Source organism: Battus philenor, unplaced genomic scaffold (genome assembly GCF_028537555.1).
Source record: "Battus philenor isolate CCGP_79_NKW_IND1 unplaced genomic scaffold, ilBatPhil1.0.hap1 SCAF_13, whole genome shotgun sequence".
Lineage (NCBI taxonomy): Eukaryota > Metazoa > Arthropoda > Insecta > Lepidoptera > Papilionidae > Battus > Battus philenor.
In genome coordinates, this window is record NW_027181675.1 from 13,114,663 (window position 1) to 13,135,428 (window position 20,766).

General features: G+C 35.4%; 1 protein-coding gene across 1 annotated transcript in view; it reads left to right on the top strand.

Annotated features, from left to right (window-relative positions):
* Positions 1 to 20,766, top strand: part of Frl (formin-like protein) — a 140,133-nt gene that overhangs the window by 99,188 nt on the left and 20,179 nt on the right. The window contains exons 2-5 of the mRNA XM_068777187.1: positions 4,275 to 4,445; positions 18,227 to 18,306; positions 18,832 to 18,971; positions 19,886 to 20,106. Of these exons, the coding sequence (XP_068633288.1) occupies positions 4,275 to 4,445; positions 18,227 to 18,306; positions 18,832 to 18,971; positions 19,886 to 20,106 (612 nt within the window). The remainder of the gene's footprint in view (positions 1 to 4,274; positions 4,446 to 18,226; positions 18,307 to 18,831; positions 18,972 to 19,885; positions 20,107 to 20,766) is intronic.

Consider the following 20,766-nt stretch of genomic DNA (forward strand, 5'->3'; position numbering starts at 1 on the left):
TGAATTTATATATTTTTTATTATAATTAATGTACATTTAAAGCACTTGATATATAGATTTAGTTTTGAGACACAGTAGAATATTGTTTCACAAATTATTGAGTGTTATTTTTACAGTATTTTATAGAATAGTTCATCAATTTTTTTATCTATAAACTGGTAGAGAGAGTAATTATAGGACGCACCGAGAATTCTGAGCGCAATGCAGTGGTTTACCGTAACTGAACCGCGACTTCGCAGATCACCGTTTAGATACACGCTCGCTCAGTGGGATGCAAAAACCGCTCGCGGCCGCTTGCCCCTGTTTGCTCGCGATTGTTGTCTGAAGGCACTCTAATTTAATTTTATCTATTTCGCATTATTCTAACGACGTATTTGTTTTAATTTACATGTACTTCGCTCTGTCTCCGTTATGGGACATTGACTGGTAATTGTAGTCATATTGAGTAATAATTAGTTGGGGGCAACCCCTGTCCAGTTTTTTTTTAATTATTTAAGCAACTTTTAATCTTCTACCGCCAAATGGTTAAGATTTTTAATATATAATACAGTACGTAATTACTTATCTAGATTGCTTATTGATAAATTTAAATCAGTTTATTTTTTTTTTCTATTTACTGCCTTATTATAATATTTATTTTGTATTTTATATTTGTCTTAAATTATCAAGTAATTCTACTATGTGTATTTACAATGTGTGCATGTCTTTGACAACAAGTACATGGCATTGTAGCATATTGTTTTTGTCGAATTATTATTAATAATCTTATTTTTTTGTTTCTAAATTTATTCTTAATAACTATTTATTTTAATATTACTTTGAGTGCGTGCCATCTTTTATGTAAAGAGATGGTATGTAAACACTGTCTCGTTACAATTACATATTTATTAGCTTCTATCATTGCAGGATGTCTTTGTTGGATTTTGTGTTTAACCCTTAATAGCCTAGAGTTTCAATTTTGATACCAATCTTTTAAACCGAACGTGTTCACATTACTATTAGTTTTTTTATAGGTTGGCTGTACGAATTTTACTGCTGTATAATATTCTTTCCAACGAAATTTAACAAAATCTATTTTTCCCTTCATCTAGATCCTCAAGCAAACACAGAAATATTAAAAAAAAATCACTTTCGTAAATCAGGCTATTAAGGGTTAAGTCGGCGTCGTGTACTCGAGGAGTAACAATTAATTCTTGTTTAATTTTATTTATGGAAGTGTACCAAATACACAGATAGTCGAGGAGAATTTTTGGATGCAGGCTTTGGAGGATTTTGGGGCGTTTTATCGACTGATGTGTCATATGGATACACAGGGGGTATTATTTTACCGATCAACACAATATATCGGCTACTGCAAAGTATTGTCGTATAAGAGCATGGTGGGCGACGGCAGACGTCTAGTTAGCGAGGTCTTTTACATTTCAATATAAAGTATACTTATTTTCTTGAAACTTTGCGATTAAGTTATAGTATGATGAGCGGGGTAAGAAATAAGCCATTTAGACCATGACTTGCTTTTCCAGTTAAATAACAAATAAAAGACGAGAAATACATTTACAGTAACGCATTACACAAACAATCGAAAGAGTACTATATGAATTGTGATCGTTATATGTTATATTTCCAAAACGAAATCGTCAAGAATAATTTTTTTTAATATGTTGCGCCGATGAATCATGTATAATTGTACGAGTATGTTGTTGTATCGAACCTTATTCTTATTTTAATTCGTTTCCTCAAATTTTATAACACATTTTTTATGTGAATTTTTTTAAACATAAATCAACCAGTTCACCTGTATATTTTTATGAAGGCTTTATAAAATTATTCGCGGCATGCATTTTGCATAGCACTGCCTAGGATTTTAAACGGCAAAATTTGAGATAATACCACGATAGTTCACTACTTTGAGACATAAGATATGTATCTATTCATTAAAACATAATAAAAATATTTTATATATAAAGTCGACAATTGTAGGTGTGCAAGTATAAATAATAGTAATTGTGGGTATTCATGTATAAATAATATAAGATAACAGTTAAAAATGATTCGATTAACGCATGCGACAGTTTAATGACCCGGTTTAGCGAGATGGAGACGAGGACGCGAAAACCACAATCGAGCTAGTGTGTGGTTTGTGATCGATATTCCATCTTTACTTTTATATATATATATGTATATATATATAGTGATTGTTTGAGCTCTTGTGTCGTCACCGATTTCCTAGGATCTACAGATTTTTTTTAAATGGCTCCCGTTTTTGAGAACCTAATGTTCACTCCTGTCTTGGGAGGGACAAGGTCTTTTTAATATTTTTTTTTCAGATTTATTTTATTTACTTTTCTCCTTCCATACATCACCTCTCTTTCTTTTCCACTATTTCCTCACAGTCGCAGTTACAGTTTTCACTTATTCTAATTTCTCTGGAATTGTTACCATATAAATATATCATTTTCAGATTTAGAGATGTTAGATTCTACAGATCACACATGGGGGGCAAGAAAGTAATGCTTCAGTTTTGCTATCCCGTGACGTAAAATTAATAAGTTTTTTGCTAAAAATGTAATGTGTCTGTTACATCGCATGTATGTATTGCATGTCTCGTGAAATCGATAAGTCAGTCAATACGCGATGAATTGAGAATTACATATTTTTATCCAAATAACATATATTTATATTTGATATATAATAATAACTATTCATACTAATAATGATTGTTTATCTTAGCACGTATAAACTTAAAGGAGTACATTAACTTTGTTGCTCTCTTCTATTCGCCGCAGAATCGTGACAAGTACATATTATAGAAGGTTGTAAAATGTATGAAAAAAGGTTTCTTTGGCTTGTGATGCCTCTTGATATGACGTACGAGGGACTTTGGTCCGATAGACGCAAAACGAGACGTAAGGTGATTTAGGTTCCGGTGAACCTTTGGTTAGTAGAAGTGGAGATCTTTTCTTACTCGATATGGGTCTGCATAGGCGGTTTTCGATGGCCGGGTTTCGAATGTGTGAAATACCCCCCCCCCCCAAGGCCTAAGTTAGCTATAACTCGTCATTACCCTCGTCAAAGGCGTGGGGCAGGGGGTACGCGAAGGCATTTCCCCACGCAAAACAAAAGAAAAACGTATGAAGTATAATTTATTCTAAAACCGTAATATCCTTTTTGTAAAATCACGCAAATTCGCATTCATCAGTTTGAAACGGTCTGCCATGTGCCATTTGACCAGTGAATATACTGGCATGCCTTTAAACTGGAGCACAGTAATGTTTAGCATTACATATTCAGCGGTAGCTAAGGACATTGGCTCACAGTACTGTGTAACGCAATTTATTTTTAATTCGATGCTAATTATGCACTGTTGAACGTTTGCAAACAGTTTAAATGTTTGACCCAGTTGGAAATTAAACATGTGAGTGTACGGTTAGTACGTATTATGTATAGAGTTGTGAATATCGTTTATTTTAAGGTAGCTATTAACAATGTAAACAAAGTAGACTTTTGGTACCGCTTTTGGTAATGTTTCCAACGTGTAAGCCTTCTCTCATTGTGATCGTAAAGATCATAATTTATAATGATCATCATCATTTTAGTCATGACGTCCACATCTGAACAGGTCTCGACCATCGATTTCTAATAGGACCTGTTGGAAGCGTGCAACCAGACAACTGACTGACAGCTGCGCTTGTCGTGGCAAGTTCTCTGGTTTCCAATCTAGAACCTGCAAGCGTGCAACCAGATAACTGACTGACAGCTGTGCTTGTCGTGGCAAGCTCCTTGGTTTTCGCTCTAGAACCTTAAGGCTCCAGCGGCCATTTGCTAAGCGAGCTATGTAGACCATAAGTGGATCAAACGCAGATCTTTGTAATAAATTTTTCTCTTCCTTTTTTATCTAGTCTATTATTAATTTTAAACTCTGTAACATCTCTTTAGTCTTATATACTTATATTATATAATATTATAAATTGTTATACCAACTTACTAATTTTTATTTACGTCAATTCGTAAATAAATAAATAAATTAAAAAATTAGGAATAGTGGAACAAGTAACGAAACCTAATAGGAATTGTTGTGCTTATTAGGTATCGTTACATGTTTCAACATAATACATATGTCGCTGTCCTAATCATACAATGCTGAAGGGCGGAAGACATATATTAGCTTACTCTGCCTGTCATTTAGAGGAACTAAGTTATGAGCTAAAACCACTACGCTATCACAGTCCTAGGAAATATATATTTGTTAATAATGTAAATTTCGTTTATTGCAGGCGTCTATGGACCTCCCCCCGGATAAAGCGAAGCTACTGCGAAATTATGACCTGGAGAAGAAATGGGAGATCATCTGCGACCAGGACATGGTGCAGGCGAAGGACTCGCCGGCGCACTATCTCAACAAGCTGCGCACCTACCTCGACCCCAAGGCATCCAGGAGTCACAGGGTAAGTACAACAGCTTCGAATAGCATATTTATTAGTACCTTAGTTGTCGGGTTTACATTTATTGAAAGGCTATAACTTAGACGATATACATTTACATAAGAACAATAATCTCTTACAGGCTAGTTCTACGACTAGAGAATTGCAATAAAAAGCAAAAATAAAACAGCGCAATTCATCATTAGTATTGACTAAATAAAACAATTGTAGTGTTTGCCAATGCTGTCAAAGTACAAATCCACAACATTGCTAACACTATGATTCGGTAAATGCTTGTTTATTGACAAATTTGCACAGACTCATTCTTTGAATTAGAGTATAGTGTAAACCATGATGGAATGTAGTCATAATATGTAAATATACAGAGATGAACTAAACGCGAAAAATACGTCGAAATATTATAGATAGAACAATCTAGAAATTTGTGAGAATGGTTAAATATGTATTACCGAGACGCCTGTTTATAACGAGGTGTAATTATGAACCAATTACTTTTATACTTTCTTCAAAAAAAGTTTGTGATTTCGTTTTGTTTTTAAACCTCAAAATTTTACCTTTATCTATACTAGGAAATGTAACTGTGTTGGTTCCCACGAGTATCCTCGAGCTTATTTATGTTGAAAGGGAGACATCTCCTGTCCCCTACTTCAAATCAGGAGAGAATTTCTTGGTTCTGGAGTGGTGATCACGTAACGACAAGCGCAGCGCAAGACCCGTGGTGGACAGATAACTTTGTTATTGTCGTCCAAAGACTTATGCAGACGCTTCTTACCGATCCTGTTGTATAAATATGAAATTAGCTCAGCAATAGTACGACAATGTAGAAACATCAAATATAAATGCTAACAAAAATAAACTGTCACTGTTCAAAAACTTTTATGAGTTACATTGTTTATTTCTTCATACACGCGATCGTCTGAGCCCACTTTTTATAACACAGTGAGGTTTTACTATGGAGTCGCGTGCCAAACGTACTTCTGGCATCAAGCAAATGTCACGCCATATTCCTAATCCAGTCTTGCGCTATTTCGGCAGACAACTTCATAACTTTTTTTAAATATAGTTACTGACATAACAAGCGGAATATTCATTAGAGGGTGTACGTACCGTTTTACCTCGTCTAAGGAAAGCGCAGTGAGGTGGGGGCCGAATATGCTAGAGCATTAGAACTTTGACGACAGGCTGACGGAACGGAACGGTCTATATTCCCTCCCCCCCGTCTTGCCGCGCGTATACCTAAGGCGCGGAACAGCGGTTTAGGGAGCACTATAACACGCCATACTTATTAAAACCAGTACTACTTAGGGATTTAACATCATTATAACACTAATTTTGTTTTTCGGTATAAGGAGTTTATCATGACTTTTGGTATGTTCACATTAAAATATGAAGTTTATTTATATTTGCAAGAGCATTGCACTCCGAAACGCGTAATATATTTTAATGTTTATTTTTATTATATACACCCTAAACTATCCTCTCTTTCAAGTCTCTCATCTTTATCCAGAGGCTGTCTGGTAGAGATCGCCACGAGCGATAACACCGACTTTTATTACCTGTATTTAAATTGTTACTGTGTTTTTTAGCTATTATCTCTGTTATTTTATTACATGTCTTTTTCGTTTTGTTACATAGAGTTTTAGTGTATTAATGATATAAAACGGATAAACGATGGAATGTAGTCGTGGAAACCATGGAGCAGTCGAGCCTGTCAACAAATGTCGCTATGGAGTACCTCGTACGGTACAATGCCCGCAATACATTCTAGATAACATTGCAGAGTTCGCAAGTCGTGAATATTCAGCGTTTGCGCAACTCGACAAATCCTCGCTAATGCCTGCGCTGCTGCGCCGGCGCCGACGTGATTCCGACACCCGATGTCGTAACTACATTTGGACCCAATTTCTGCGACTCCATGCACAATGCACCATTATCTGTTGCAATACGATCATGTCTGTATGTGTAAGTATTATACATAGCCACATAGCTTCAGATCAGATTCAGGTCTAAAGTTCTGGTGTGGCGTAGGATGTAGGACGCAAGATGTTGGCTGCTTCCAACTGGTCTCACTATAACACTAAAAATGTTAGTCATATTATTGCGATCATATTAAATATATCTAGAGCGAGCAGGAAATAAAATTTGTAATCCGAATATCCCAACATCAACATTAAACAAATATCATGTAATGGTCTTTTCAGATATTTAATGGAATCAGGCATTACCTCCAGGAAGTCCATCCTAAGTTAGAAAAGGACCAATATTTAGCCACTTCCGCACATGCAGTGGTAGTCGTGCAATAAAATCTTCTCTCTCTTTTCTTTGGTCTGGTTTTCTCTTTTGGTGTTTTCGGAATAATGAAAGCGGTTTAAGGCGTGGCATAAAAATAAACTGATCCTATTGAAAACCTACTCAATAAATCTCTCCACTGTCAGTTCTGAAATTGATCATAGATTTTTTTGTAGTTTGTTGTCTGACGACAACTAAGTTACGTTTAACTTCTAGGAAACTAGTAGATACAGTATATCTATGTCATATCTGTAGGAAATACCTCACTAGTGTACAAAATAATATAATAATTTACAAGAATGCAATATTATTATGAAAATGTTTTATACAAGCTGTTACTGAATTTACCATATATACTACAAATGTTGCGTTAGCGTGTAAAACATGTTTTTTCAAATAAACATTAAATGTTAGTGTAGCGAAAATAATGTTGACAAAGGCTGTATGAGGGCGTTTATGTTTTTACGTGAAATACAGTCGTTGAGCTGCACGTGACATCACAGTAACTTATCGTTTATTGAAGGAAGCTTTAAGCTGCGGTCTCTACTTTTACATATTTAAAGAGAAAGACAACGATATAACAAGCACTCGTAAAACGTAAATTTCTATTTATTTATTTTACGTATGTTACTACCAACACGTATATATCACACTTACAAAACTCAGTGTTTTTACGTGGGTAATTGTATCATTAAAAATTGTTATTGTTGTATTATTTATCTATTTACATCCACCGTATTGTATATTACATAGGAAATAAAAAGAAAACATATGAAATAAGCAAAAGATAAAGTGCGGTCTTATCGCAAACTGCTATTTCTTCCAGACAATCAATGGATGGATTATGAAATATTGTAACAATATCTATCTACACCCCACTTGAAAGTCAACAAACTAGTTAGTGAAATGGTGTTATATACATAGAGTCATAAATATTATCGTATCGATTTTTTAGTTTTAGGCTTAGCAGTACAATTGTCGATTACTTATAAATACAGGATAAAAGTATCTCTGTGTACTGTCTATATGTTAAATAAAATTATGAAAGCTAAGCTGCGATCCTTCGCTTGTTTATGGAGAATTTGCGAGACAATGAACAGTAACTGTGCCCGCCCCCTTTACGGTTCCAGGGAGTATCGACCTAGCCGACGGTATAGTCAGTGTTGCTATTATTATTAATGGAACCCGCGAGTTTGAGTGAGTAGAACACAGATGGCACGTAGCCTAAGTATTGAGGATAGGGGAGAATGACATCATAATACATAGACTTCTCTCCTTTTGCCACCCAAGAATTGCTGTCTTGGGCCAGTTCTTCACCGTGGGCCATCCATGCAGTCTACTCTTAACATCACCGTACATGATCAGGCTGGGACTACTGAACGCCTCTGCCGTCACTTTACGAGATGTCGACAGTTTTATAAAAATAAAATTATTTACAATATGATGTTTCAGCATTATTTCAGCTGTAAGAAGTCCTTTGCTAAATTTAGGCTTCCTTCATAGATTTTATAAAGAGTTGAATAAAACTGGGCACTTACAATTAATATCAAACTGTTCCATTTGCACTATGTGTCCCCCTTTTGACGTCACAGCTCCTAGAGCTCCAGTAATAAAACAATGAGTGTTTAAAAAAGACACCTCAGTATGTGTTTAGTAGTCGCAGACTGTATGAACAGTCTCACGGTGTTACTCACGCGTGACTCACAGTAGAATTCATTACCTAATTACGTCACGCGCCCACCGAGCACCTGACCCTCGCGGGACGATGGCTCGATACTAATTGCGCACTAGTTACACTATGAACGTGGCTTTCTTTCCATAATATATATTTTCTTTTAACAAATTTTATAAATTCTTATCCCCCTGCGGGTAATTATGATTAGTAACTTGCTAAAACAAAAACTACAAACAAATGTGACATCATAAATGAGACTTTTATTTTGAGAGTGACCTAACCGCATTTCTCATTTCTTTTGGGTTATCATGGTTACACGTACAACTTTATTTTTTTGTTTATTTCCTTATTTTATTTATTTACAAAAAATAAATGCTCCCCACACTAGGCAAGGCCTGTACCGCAGGGACAGTAGCAGTGACATTCACGGATTATATATATATATATATATATATATATATTTATATATATATATAGACGGTGACATACAAAATAACATACACGTAGGAAAAAAAGAAATAAAATAACACTACTGAATTTAAGCTGTAGAAAAGAAAATAGATATATAATTCTGAGTGTAAAATAAGGGAACAAACCCAACTATTATATTATCGATTTAAAATTGTTTTCGGTCTCATCATATGATAGAAGATAATAACCACTTGACAGATTGGCTTCACGTACGGAGCAGTGTTTAATATCTTGATAAGACCTAAGAATTCTATTGTAACCAAAAGTAGACATATATCGATTAAAACGTTTCGCGAAAACTGTTTTTGTGATTTGTAATTTTTGTATGAAAACTCGCTTACTAAACATGATATGAGAATCTTTAGATGCGATAGTGGTTTTACGTGTGGAAACGTCTAATTTCAGGATAAAAAGCTTGCGTATACTTAAAACATTTGCTTCGTTATATATAAGAGAAGTGGAGTACAAACGTTGGGCACGTTCCAGGCATATTAGGTGATACTTCGTCGCGCTTCCTCACACAGAAATGCAGTATGTGATTAGGGATTGGTGATTGAATGTGTGTGAAATTATTTTGCTAATCATTTCAGATAGTTTACGCTTTAAATGTTTCCACGTGCGTGTATATTAATAAATAGTATACCCTTTGATTTGTGTTTTCATGAGATAAATTACTATAATTATTGTGTGCAATAAACATTATTTATACCCCAAAACGTTGAAAAATAACGAAACCATTAACCAAGTAATTTCACATTAATGCATCCTAGATCACTTCCAAACAGCATCCGCAAGTGTCGTGTTACTTGAGTGCTAAAAAATAATTGGAGAGGCAGTTTTCATCACAATGTTTCCACCATCGACCGGACCCTCGAAGCCTTATCAGGCTTTCAGTGAACTGCCTTGAAGGCAAACAAGTTGGGGTGACAACTTGTTATTTCCATCCACTTGCACCCAACCCTCATCTGCTCGAAACAGGCGTTATTATCTCGAGAGCTGTGGGGTGCAATATATAACAGATATTTATGTAATATCTTACTGTAAAACTCTTATTATATATATATATATATATATATATAAATATATATATATATATTTATCAATTGCAAAGGCTCCTTGGTTCGAACAGTTACACACAGAACTTAAAGAATACGAATAGTGAAGGAAAAAATTTTCATACATGCCTTACACAAGGGCTGATCAACAATCCGCACTATTCAAACGAAAAGTCCCTCAAGATATACTGCTTTTATTATTGGCACGCCCGTAGTCCCATGTTGAATAGGCGATGCACACAAAAACAACACTTTCATGGACACCATTTCGTTCGGAAAAATTACGAAATGTCGTCTATCTGAAAGTCTAATTAAAAAACTGTGTGTCTATGTATTAGTGTACTTTTTTGTGTGTCTACTTTGACAAGTTAAATTACTATAATTATAATGTTTGCAATGAATATGTTATTCAAGACCTGGTTTAACGTCATACATACCACTCGAAGTAAATAAAGAGAAAAAAATAATACTCTTTTTAGGCATTTTCTACCAGTCTAATTAGAGTGGTGACAAATGTAAATGTGATAGAAATATTTATAAATATATATATAACTATATACTTGCTGCACCCGCCCGTTTGGAAAAATTAATCTATTGCGGGGGGAATTTTCGTAAAATCTGAAAACATGTAAAAAATATTAGGGATTGCAATAGACTTGTATTTATTATTTTCGTCTCAATTCTTAAATATGACAGTTTTTTACTTTGTAATTTTCACTCAATCTTCAATTGGGAAGTGTAATCGTAGTAAATAAATTACCTTACGAAAGAATAACAGCAGAGAATATCAGAGTTGACATGTGGCCCAAAAGCGATACGTTATCGCAGGCCCACCCACATTCTGAACCAAATTATGATTTGCATGGATAGAGTCATCCGGGAAGAAGCACTTTAACATTGTCATTTTTTGTACTAGCAGCTAAATGAATAATCTTACCTAATATTAACAATATGCCTGTCCTTGAGAGTGTCGTGCGTTGTTCGATTCTCCTACGCAATACCTTGTAACAAGATAAAAATGAAAGAGGATGTAGGAATTCTTCACCGAACCATGGAGCAGCAACTAACTAAAACTACTTGCCACATTAAAAACTAGATTTAGGTTTAATACACTAACGCAACTGATACACCTTTGAATAGTTCAATTTAGGAATTTTGTTGTTATTAGCTGTCCCGACAAATATTAACCTGTTTGTTGATAATACAACTTGAGAAGTACAGTAATACAACCATTGTAGAAGTGTCGAACATGTGTAAAAGCAATCGCTCAAACATCAGGACGTGTTTCTAATCCACGTAGCGATGGGGACACGAAAACAAATTTTGTTTAGAATAAAGAAAATTTACAATAAGGGTTCTGAAATTAAATAAAATTGTAAAAAAGCTAAATTGAAACTGTACTGTGATATACCAAAAGGGTGTTGCAAAGGAAGAAAAGCGGGGTGTGGATGCAATGTTAATAAACGGTAAGAGAATCAAAGAAAATGTGAAGAACCAAGAAGAAGAGTATGATATATTTTGAAGAACGGAAAAGGAGAGTGATAAGAAAATACATTCTGAAAAATATTTATAAGAAAAGAGACCATGTCCTCAATGGAAGTACGTGAGGCTCCAAAATCAGGGCCAAAAAATACTTCGCAATAAGTCCAAACATTAAATTAAAAGGGAGCATAATTTGATACTAGTTTTTATTAAATAGGGTTTTGTCTCATTCTCTTAAAGTATCAAAATGTAGACAATAAATGATCAAACGTGTCAAATGAAATGAATATTATATTTGCGTTCCCGTGGTAATGTGCCGGGAAAACAGGTCAATATATTTGTATAATAAAAGAAAGTTTTCGGGTGAGAACCAATATTGAATAACATTTTATTGGAGACAAAATACAAAGACATCAATACTTTAAACAAGATATGCAATGTTGCTAGTAGCAGGCACATATATCTATTTTTTGCTATCTATAATACTCTATAAATCCCATGAAATATTCAACATGAGTTGATCTATATATATATATATATATATATATATATATATATATATATATATATATGTATATATATATATATATATATGTAATTAAGTATGTGAATTATTTACGCGGCCTTACCAGACTCCTTTCAAAGGGAGGGTAAAGCTGTATCAACCAGATTTTCGAAGTTTAGATTATCGTGACACTATTGGATCCGATAGGCTTTATAATGTCAAAATCGTCTAGGTACAAAGGCAGCGCACGCGGCGAGAGGTCGGGTCGCCTCTGACTCACATTTAATACGTGTCGTGCCTAATTTGGCGTTCGGCGCAAACGCAAGCAATAGGCGGGTAAGTTGCAATGTTACCCTTAATATATTGTCAATTGTATCACAGCTAACCTGTTGTACACTAGTATCGAACTAGCTATAACTTCTCCCGGATATTTCAGATGACTTGTGCTGTTTAGATACGATATACAAGTTACTTGAATGCAAGTAACTGCATTGTTAAGTGGTGATGCGGCCATCGTTGGTAAAATGGAGTACGAATTCAACAATGCTTTATCCATTCAGCGGTAGGACGTTCATTGCGGCCTCTCGCGTAGATTTCCAATACGACCGGTTGAAAGTCGACTGAATTTATCGTCTTCAGATTTTAACAAGGTTGTCTTTCCTCCATATGGGTGATTGTTTTACGCTGCTCTTGCAGATCTATTGCCTCCAATCCAGTATCTTAAACCTGCACTGGCTACCAGTTCTACGCACCATTTCTATCAATCCGTTGAGCTTTGTCAGTTATGTTCTTTTGTCTACGAATTTCCTCATTCGATCTCGCGGAAGAATCAAGCATAGCTCTGTCTAAGGCTTTTTAAACTAGCCAATGAAGTCCAAAGTGTTTAATAATACCCTATTCATTTGCGCCAATATAGCAGCATTGTTCACTCTTTTAACTGTTTGATTGCTTTACGGCGCAAAAGCGCTACGTTATTTTGTCTCGAAAACTGCGATCTAGCAGTTTTGCGCTTTGAGTTTCAACGTGTCTTTGTTGCTCTTAGACGTGCACCTGACCCCGATGCTACATCCATATCGTATTTTTATTTATTTTTCCAACATCACTACTTGAAACCACCGTAAGGTAAAATCGTACGAAAATAATTATTAAACTTGTTATTTGTCTAAATAAGTGTGTTCAATTTGACAACATCAAGTCAAAATATGTCCCGTGGTTTTAGTGTGTTCTTGCAAGAATTGCTTAGCAGTCAAACGGTTAAGTACCACCCACGTCGCGTTCGGACGGAAATCATTTCGTTCCTTACCGTCGTATTAAATACGTCGAAAGCATCATTTGAATGCGAGGAACTTGGATTGGATATACATCTTGCGTGTCGATATCCGGTAATAAAGAGTGGTACTAAATGTTGCAATTCCTATCCGTTTTCGAAATGTACAAGTGTTAAAAGTTTGCCTAGGATTTGAGATGCTACAGCGATGTTATGTTAATAGGAAATAAGAGATTTGTATGATCGTGTGTATGTAGGCGTGTTACTACGTGTCCAGTTGAGTTTGGCCGTGTGAGGTTTTGTAAGATTGTGTATGGTAATGTATGGTTGTAATATAAATGTATGATATCAGTCTGACTCCTTAATTAGAAATGACATCGTCTAAAGTTCGTAGCTCATCATTTAATATAGTATCTGTCGTTATTTTTTTAAATTACCTAAAATAGACACAGTTAACACCAAATTTAAGCATTTTTGAAAATAATAAAATACGTAAATTATTTACTTTAAAAATATTTCTCAATGGGCTAAAAACAGTGCAGAGTAGGAGTTGTAACTTTAAGTAATTTTAATCATTAACATCGATCTTTAAGAGTATAATAACAGTCTTTATTTTGCAGCCATAAATTCTTAACTATTATTGTATTTAAAGCATAAACTAAAGGAGCACTAGTACTAGTGAATGATTCTATATCAGGTGATCACTGAGCCGAGATCTTGCCAGAAGCCGTGTATACAGACACCGCAGCTGCAACATCTCTTGAAAGGCGTTGTCAATCACTGGCCTCTTTATTATCATTATTTCAACTTCTTTCACAGAGTATATACTGATTTTAATTTCTATCAAATGAGACATTGGCATTGTTCACGTGTTTTTATGTGTATTATATTACTTTTTTTATTCGTGACCTTTACACACATGCCTACTGCTTATCTCTGCAACACTCTGGATTGACTAGTAAAAAATGTCTATAAGACATTTACTCCGCCGTTACATAAAGTGTAAAACGAGTTTATAAATAAATACAATAATGATTGGTAATAAGTATAATAGCTTTAAAGGGTGAATATAACTATTTTATTTACAAAAACTTTTACATGTTTTTACAATCATCCTAAATAAAGTGTTCATTCTGAAAAACACTATTGGATTACGAAATGCTCTATAACTTCTAGCAGTACAGACTGCAGGGATGGATAGTAAACAATAATTAATTTTAAAATGTAGTAATCCGAGTTTTAAAAATGTTTTTATTACCATATTATCACTATAGTATTATTACTTCTGTAACCTTGAATTATTGTATAGAATTTATCACACATTTAATTTTGGTCTATTCCGGCTAATCTCTGGAATGGGTGTACCGATTTTGACAGGACTTATACTGGCAGGTTACAGGTGTAATTAGGAGTAACTAAATCTATTATATTTAACAAAAGTCTAAAACGAAAAAAAAAAGCTAAGTATATTTTTGTTAAATTCCACGTAGACAAAGTCGCGGACACAGCTAGTATAACATTATCAACCAACCTATAATGACAACGAAGTTTTTTTACAATCAGCTTGAGACTTCCACCGGGTGAACGATGGAGCACGGGCCGGAACGCTGCGCCGTATAAGGACAAGGCGTATCTATCAAAATGCACGCCGCTAGGGAAATCTCGGCCGCGAGCTATGGCGTCGAGTCGTGACCTAGGCACAGCCGGCGAGAGTACAACCGTCGCCTTGTCGCCGGACGACGATATTGTCTCGCATGTAAATGACCGTGCGATTCTATCCTTGGTCACTATATGTTACTATATATATAGTATACTAGCTGATCCCGCAAACGTTGTTTTGCAAAAAAAATTAGTTTTTTATTAACAAATGTAAGATAATGGTTGATCGTAGAGGGGTGAAAATTTAGGTTTGTTTGTATGCTGTATCATAATAAAATAAAAACCAAAAAAATTGTCTAAAAATTAAAAATAAAATTTAGGGGTAGACCACCCTTATCACTTAGGGGTATGGAAAATAGATAGTAGCCGATTCTCAGACATACTGAATACGCATGTAAAATTTGGTAAAAATCGGTCAAGCCGTTTCGGAGGAGTTCAAGTTCGAACACCGTGACACGAGAATTTTATATATTAGATATAGTAACATATAGTATTACAAAGGTATATGTCTAACTGTGGACGTCATATAGCTGAAATTATTTAGTTTTTTAAACGATAAACCTTCGCAACTGTCGTAAGTTTTCTGACTTAATGTTAACTACGTTGTGTTTGAGAATATTAATGTGCTGTAATGTAGTGTACCCCATAATTACGCCAGCCGTCACAATACAAATTTCCGACTGAATCACCCGTATCCCAAAATGTGTTTCAATCACTTTAATACAGATATATCTGAGTTGGATATTTTTGGAGACTTTAGAGGTGTTTTAATGATTAAGCATTTTTCATAAACCATTTACTTAATTTTTTCCACCTGCAAAGAAAATATGTAATATTGGCTACATAAAGTAATTTAACAAAAAATTTTCTCGTCTTATTTTAATATTATTAAGAAAGCAGTTCAGTATTTTTTCTCTGTTTTGTTAATTTATCAACATTTAAATTTAAGTCAGCATAATTATGACCAGAGTAGGATACTCGTTGTCGTAGCTTCAACCCATAGACACACCTTCTGCAAGGCGGAAGCTTCTCTCAAAGATATTTATGGGGGATATAACATAATCACCAAAGCGGATTGGCGATTACAGTGTGCTATTATGGTACGCAGAGCACACTGGAAATTCTATATAATTAATGCACAAAATATGAAATATGTAGAATTTTATCCCGAGAATTGAGTCCGCAATCCACGATTGCAAGTCTCAGTCCTCTACCACTGAGCTGCCATTGCTCAACTGTACTCCTACTACAGGCGAAGATATTTAATTATATTTGTTATATGTTATACGAAACGAATTAAATTCATATTCATATAGGATAATTTAGTGACCACTAGTGTAGAGAAAAATCCAGAAGAGTTCAATTTGATAGAAACTAGTATCAATAATCGAATAGAATCTCTGTAAGGCATCCTTAAACTTGAATCTACGACTATATAGTTTTGCTGCTGTGGTGCCTATTTAAAATATATGAATGAAGATTATTATTATTTATTCTTATTATGACACAACGACTATTACAAAAATTCAAATACCATGTTTCAATATTTCGTTCAATAATTAGGTTATCTTATTCTTAGATATAAATGTATCGGGTAAACTAATACCAGCAAACCCGTAAATATTTTTATTACCGACTTTATTGATTCAATGAGATATTACATTCAATTCTCTCCTCTTGAAGGGTATAATCAGTAATATATCATAACTTTTGTACAACGATATATACATTTAAAGATAATTTAATTACAGTCCCACAGAGCACACACACAGAGCACGTACATACTCGTTCGAGCCCCGTGGACAAAGGTGCCCAAAACCCGAAGTGCACCTGCCCAGAAACAATAATATCCAGTCCTTGTGTCTCAAATAACCGATGTTCATTTTTCACGTACCACTTATTTAATATTAAACCTGTATTTACAAGGTATTAATATTCACGTATCGTGTTCCTAAAGTGGTTAGGGAGTCGAAACCGCTACTCACACCGCAGCGAACAGAGTCGCATGCGAAATATAGTTGTACAAAAACGGTCAGCTGAGTGCGTATGATGTTTCACAATTGTTATTATTTTAAGCATAGGACGGTACACTACTGGACATAGGTCTTCTATAGATTTCCAAAAGTCAATCTTAGTAAGGTTGTATGTCCACTTTAGTAGACGTTCCTGCGGTTATTAGTCCCTGGGCCTATACCAGCCAGCAGTACTGGCCATGTCCAGTGACCATTTGTTCTACGTGCTATATGATCTGCTCACTGCAACTTCATTATTCATCATAATTATATATATATATATATATATATATATATATATATTTATATATATATATATTAAATTAACCGTTATTAAATAATTTACGGTTGAGATTATGTTATCTGAAAATACATATTTCTAAAGCACCTTTGTATATAGACCTATACACTACAATGATGAAAGTTAGACGTTTGACTTTGTGAACCAATTCATTGATTTTACCATTTATTGATATATTATCGAATGTAATTTATTTTCATAGTAATGTGGATTTAAATGTCTACTTTTAATAAACGCAGAATTCGTATACTACTAAATCCTTTTTTTTTATATGTCTTTACTAGAATATAAAGTTTTACTATTAAACTTCTTTAAAACGCCGGTCGTGTAACATGATCACAGACTTCGCGCCTCATTGGCAAAGTTACAATCTCTCTATGAGCCATGGAGAGCATAGCGCAGACTTCATTTCGAGATGAAATATAAAATAAGGAAGTACATAGACAAATGGAAGTAAGAGATACAGTTCAGCGGATGGGCAAATTTTAGTGGCAATGGGCGTCTTCAAGTTCTGGATTGAAGACTACGGCCAGTCTCCATAAGAAGTTCACTCACTAAGTGAACAGACGATCTCGAAGACAATGGATGTGGGCCGCTTTCCATTGGTCTCAGTGGACGGGATGTTCTACAGCTAAAACAACGATAGCGGTCAAAAGCGGTCCTTATCATATTTAATAAAGTCAGGCGTTACCTTGCGGAAGTCCATCCTAAGTAAGAAAAGGACCAATATTTAGCCACTTCCGCACATGCAGTGGTAGTCGTGCAATACGTCGTGACTCTGTGTTTGGCACTAATCGGTGTAACATAGCTCTTGAAGATGCCCCGTGGAGGGGTGAAACACGTGTTGAGTAATTTGGCGGTGGCGGTTGTGTGATTCGCATTGTTTGCCGCATACGCGTTTGTCAGCGGGCTGCGGGCGGTGCACTTTGTTGCACGACTACCACTGCATGTGCGGAAGTGGCTAAATATTGGTCCTTTTCTTACGGTCCCTATCAGTTGTCTGAAACATATTTGAATTTAAATAATATTGTGAGCAAGTTTTTTTAATAATATTTATTTTCTTTTTAGAAAAGAAAGATGGTCGGCGACTCTACATCGACGCAGGTACTCCGAGATCTGGAGATATCGTTGCGGACCAATCACATAGAGTGAGTGTTATATACAGCTTTTTTCATCGTTTGTGACTCCTGATGATGTTATAGTCCGCATGAAGGGAAGGTGACTTTTTTAAGTTACGATATAATATTTATTTATTATTATCGAAAAACTCAAAGCAATATTAAATAATGAGGGAACTCGTATTAATAAGAGAAAATAACATGAAAAGGCCATTAAAAAGTATTCACAAATTAAAAAAAAATATTTCGGATACATCTTTCAAAATTTCCATATATCATGCTACCTACATATATATGACATGAGGTTGAATGTTCGTTTGTCTTTTTTATGTAAATAGGAGTTTGTCAAAAAGAGAAATAAAAACATTTTGTTTCTAAAAAATACTAATTAATGAAAAAGTAATTAGTCGCTTAAGCTACAATCCCACATAAATACTTCGTATGTTAAATAACTAGACACCTATCGTTTTTATTTTTATCAAGATATTGTTTTCCCCTAGACTTTAGAGCAAACGTTATATTGAATTTAAAATGTTTATAATTCCTTATCTGCAGATGGGTGCGGGAGTTCCTGAACGATCAAAACCAGGGCCTGGACGTGCTAATCGACTACCTGAGTTTCAGGCTTAGCATGATGCGGCACGAGCAGCGAATCGCCCTGGCGCGTAGCCAGTCGAGCGACGGCATCAATCAAGGTATAATAGAATTACCGTTTTTTGATATAAAGCAAGCAATATGTTTGTTGGTAACTAGATAATCTTGACTGCAATATTTTAAAATAGGTTTTATGTTCAAGATCCGTCTATAACAGTGTTTTTTAACGCGGGGTACATGCCTCAGAGCGGGTCAATTTGATTGTTAAGATTAAAATCTATTTCACCAAAACTGAAGAAAATTTGGTTGATGAGCATTGCTGACATTTTTACAAGTAAAAGCTTAATTTATAAGAAAATATTAATAATAATATCAACGTACTAACCAAATGTATATAAATATTTTGGGTAAAAAGAATTTCCGACCTGTAGTCAGTCGCCAAATCATCAGTGATATTTCTATTTACCAAATGTATTGCGATATTATATCAAGAAGTTTACAGTGACAATGAAATTAAATGAGTCCCATATTCTGTTGTGTATAAAAGTTATTATTATTTCTAATTGAAATGTGATAGATATTTAATGGCGTTAGTGAGCCAGGCCTTATGTGATAAACATTACATCTGGTTGTCGTATTCTACAACCAATTTCGATTCTTCTTAATTGTGTGCCCATCACAGAGAAATAGTATTCATTATTCCTGAAAGACGTACCTTTTTACGGGCCCACTTCTATCTACCTCTCACCAAGACATTTCGCTCAGAAGAGACAACTAACTTCGCGTTTGATTTTCATTCTTTTGCTCTATTTCAGTATATATTCGCCTGAGAGACCTCATCTTACGTACAGTACAAACTACCTTTTGATCTACCTTGGCACTATTTACAGGGCTATACCTCACGATCTAATGTAGAAGATACTTCGACCCTAGTTTCATTACGCCACAAATCGACCTCGGCATTTTGATTTCAGTCATTTGGGTGTTACGTAATGGTGTATTGTATTGCGTGCAGCGAATACGACGACGTCGGAGTGCAGCGGCGCTGCGGAGACGGGCACGCTGGGCAGCGCGTGGCGGCGCCGTGCTCGCTCTGCGGACGGCGAGCCCGAGGGAGGTGCCAGTCCAGCCGCCGCACGTCGCCGCAGCCGGCACGCAGCGCGCCTCAACATGGGCGCCTCCACCGACGACATCCACGTCTGCATCATGTGCATGCGTGCCATCATGAACAACAAGGTACTATCACTTATACAACCTTCATTGTACGACTATAAAACAAAACCTCTTTAGACATTTATATATGAGTCATCGCTAAACCATGTACTCAGCTTCACCGATGACGCAGCAACTGTAATCTATAGTTGAACCATATATCACAGATAATCAAGACTATATCATCTTCACCAAGTCGGCTTAAAAGTTTACACGAGGTGCTGTCATGTATCGGCCAAGTTTAAACCAACCGTAGTTAGAATATACAACAACAACGACATCCCAGTCGCACCTCACATATATAATATATGCATGCATAGCTGCAAGCAGTCTTATTAACATGCATTATATGTATTTGATGGTTGTATTGCCACGGAATGTAGTGGTCTTGTTATTATAATTAGTTTGTCCGCGATGTCGTCATCTGTAGCATCAAGCTATACGTGTAGCGCTGCGGTGCAAATCAGAAGCTTCAGCGAGTAATTTAAAGAATATTAAATGTATAGTAATACTATAGCAAACGCAACACAAACTTTCCGAACCGTATCACATCAAAATGATTATAGTGCTACCAAAATAGCTGTATCTCGCCTTAGGAAAGCGTGGCGAGACGGGGGGTGGAGGAATAAAGAGTATTAGTGCCGCCGCTGTAAGCGTTGGCCTTTCGTCTTCCCAAAGTTACTT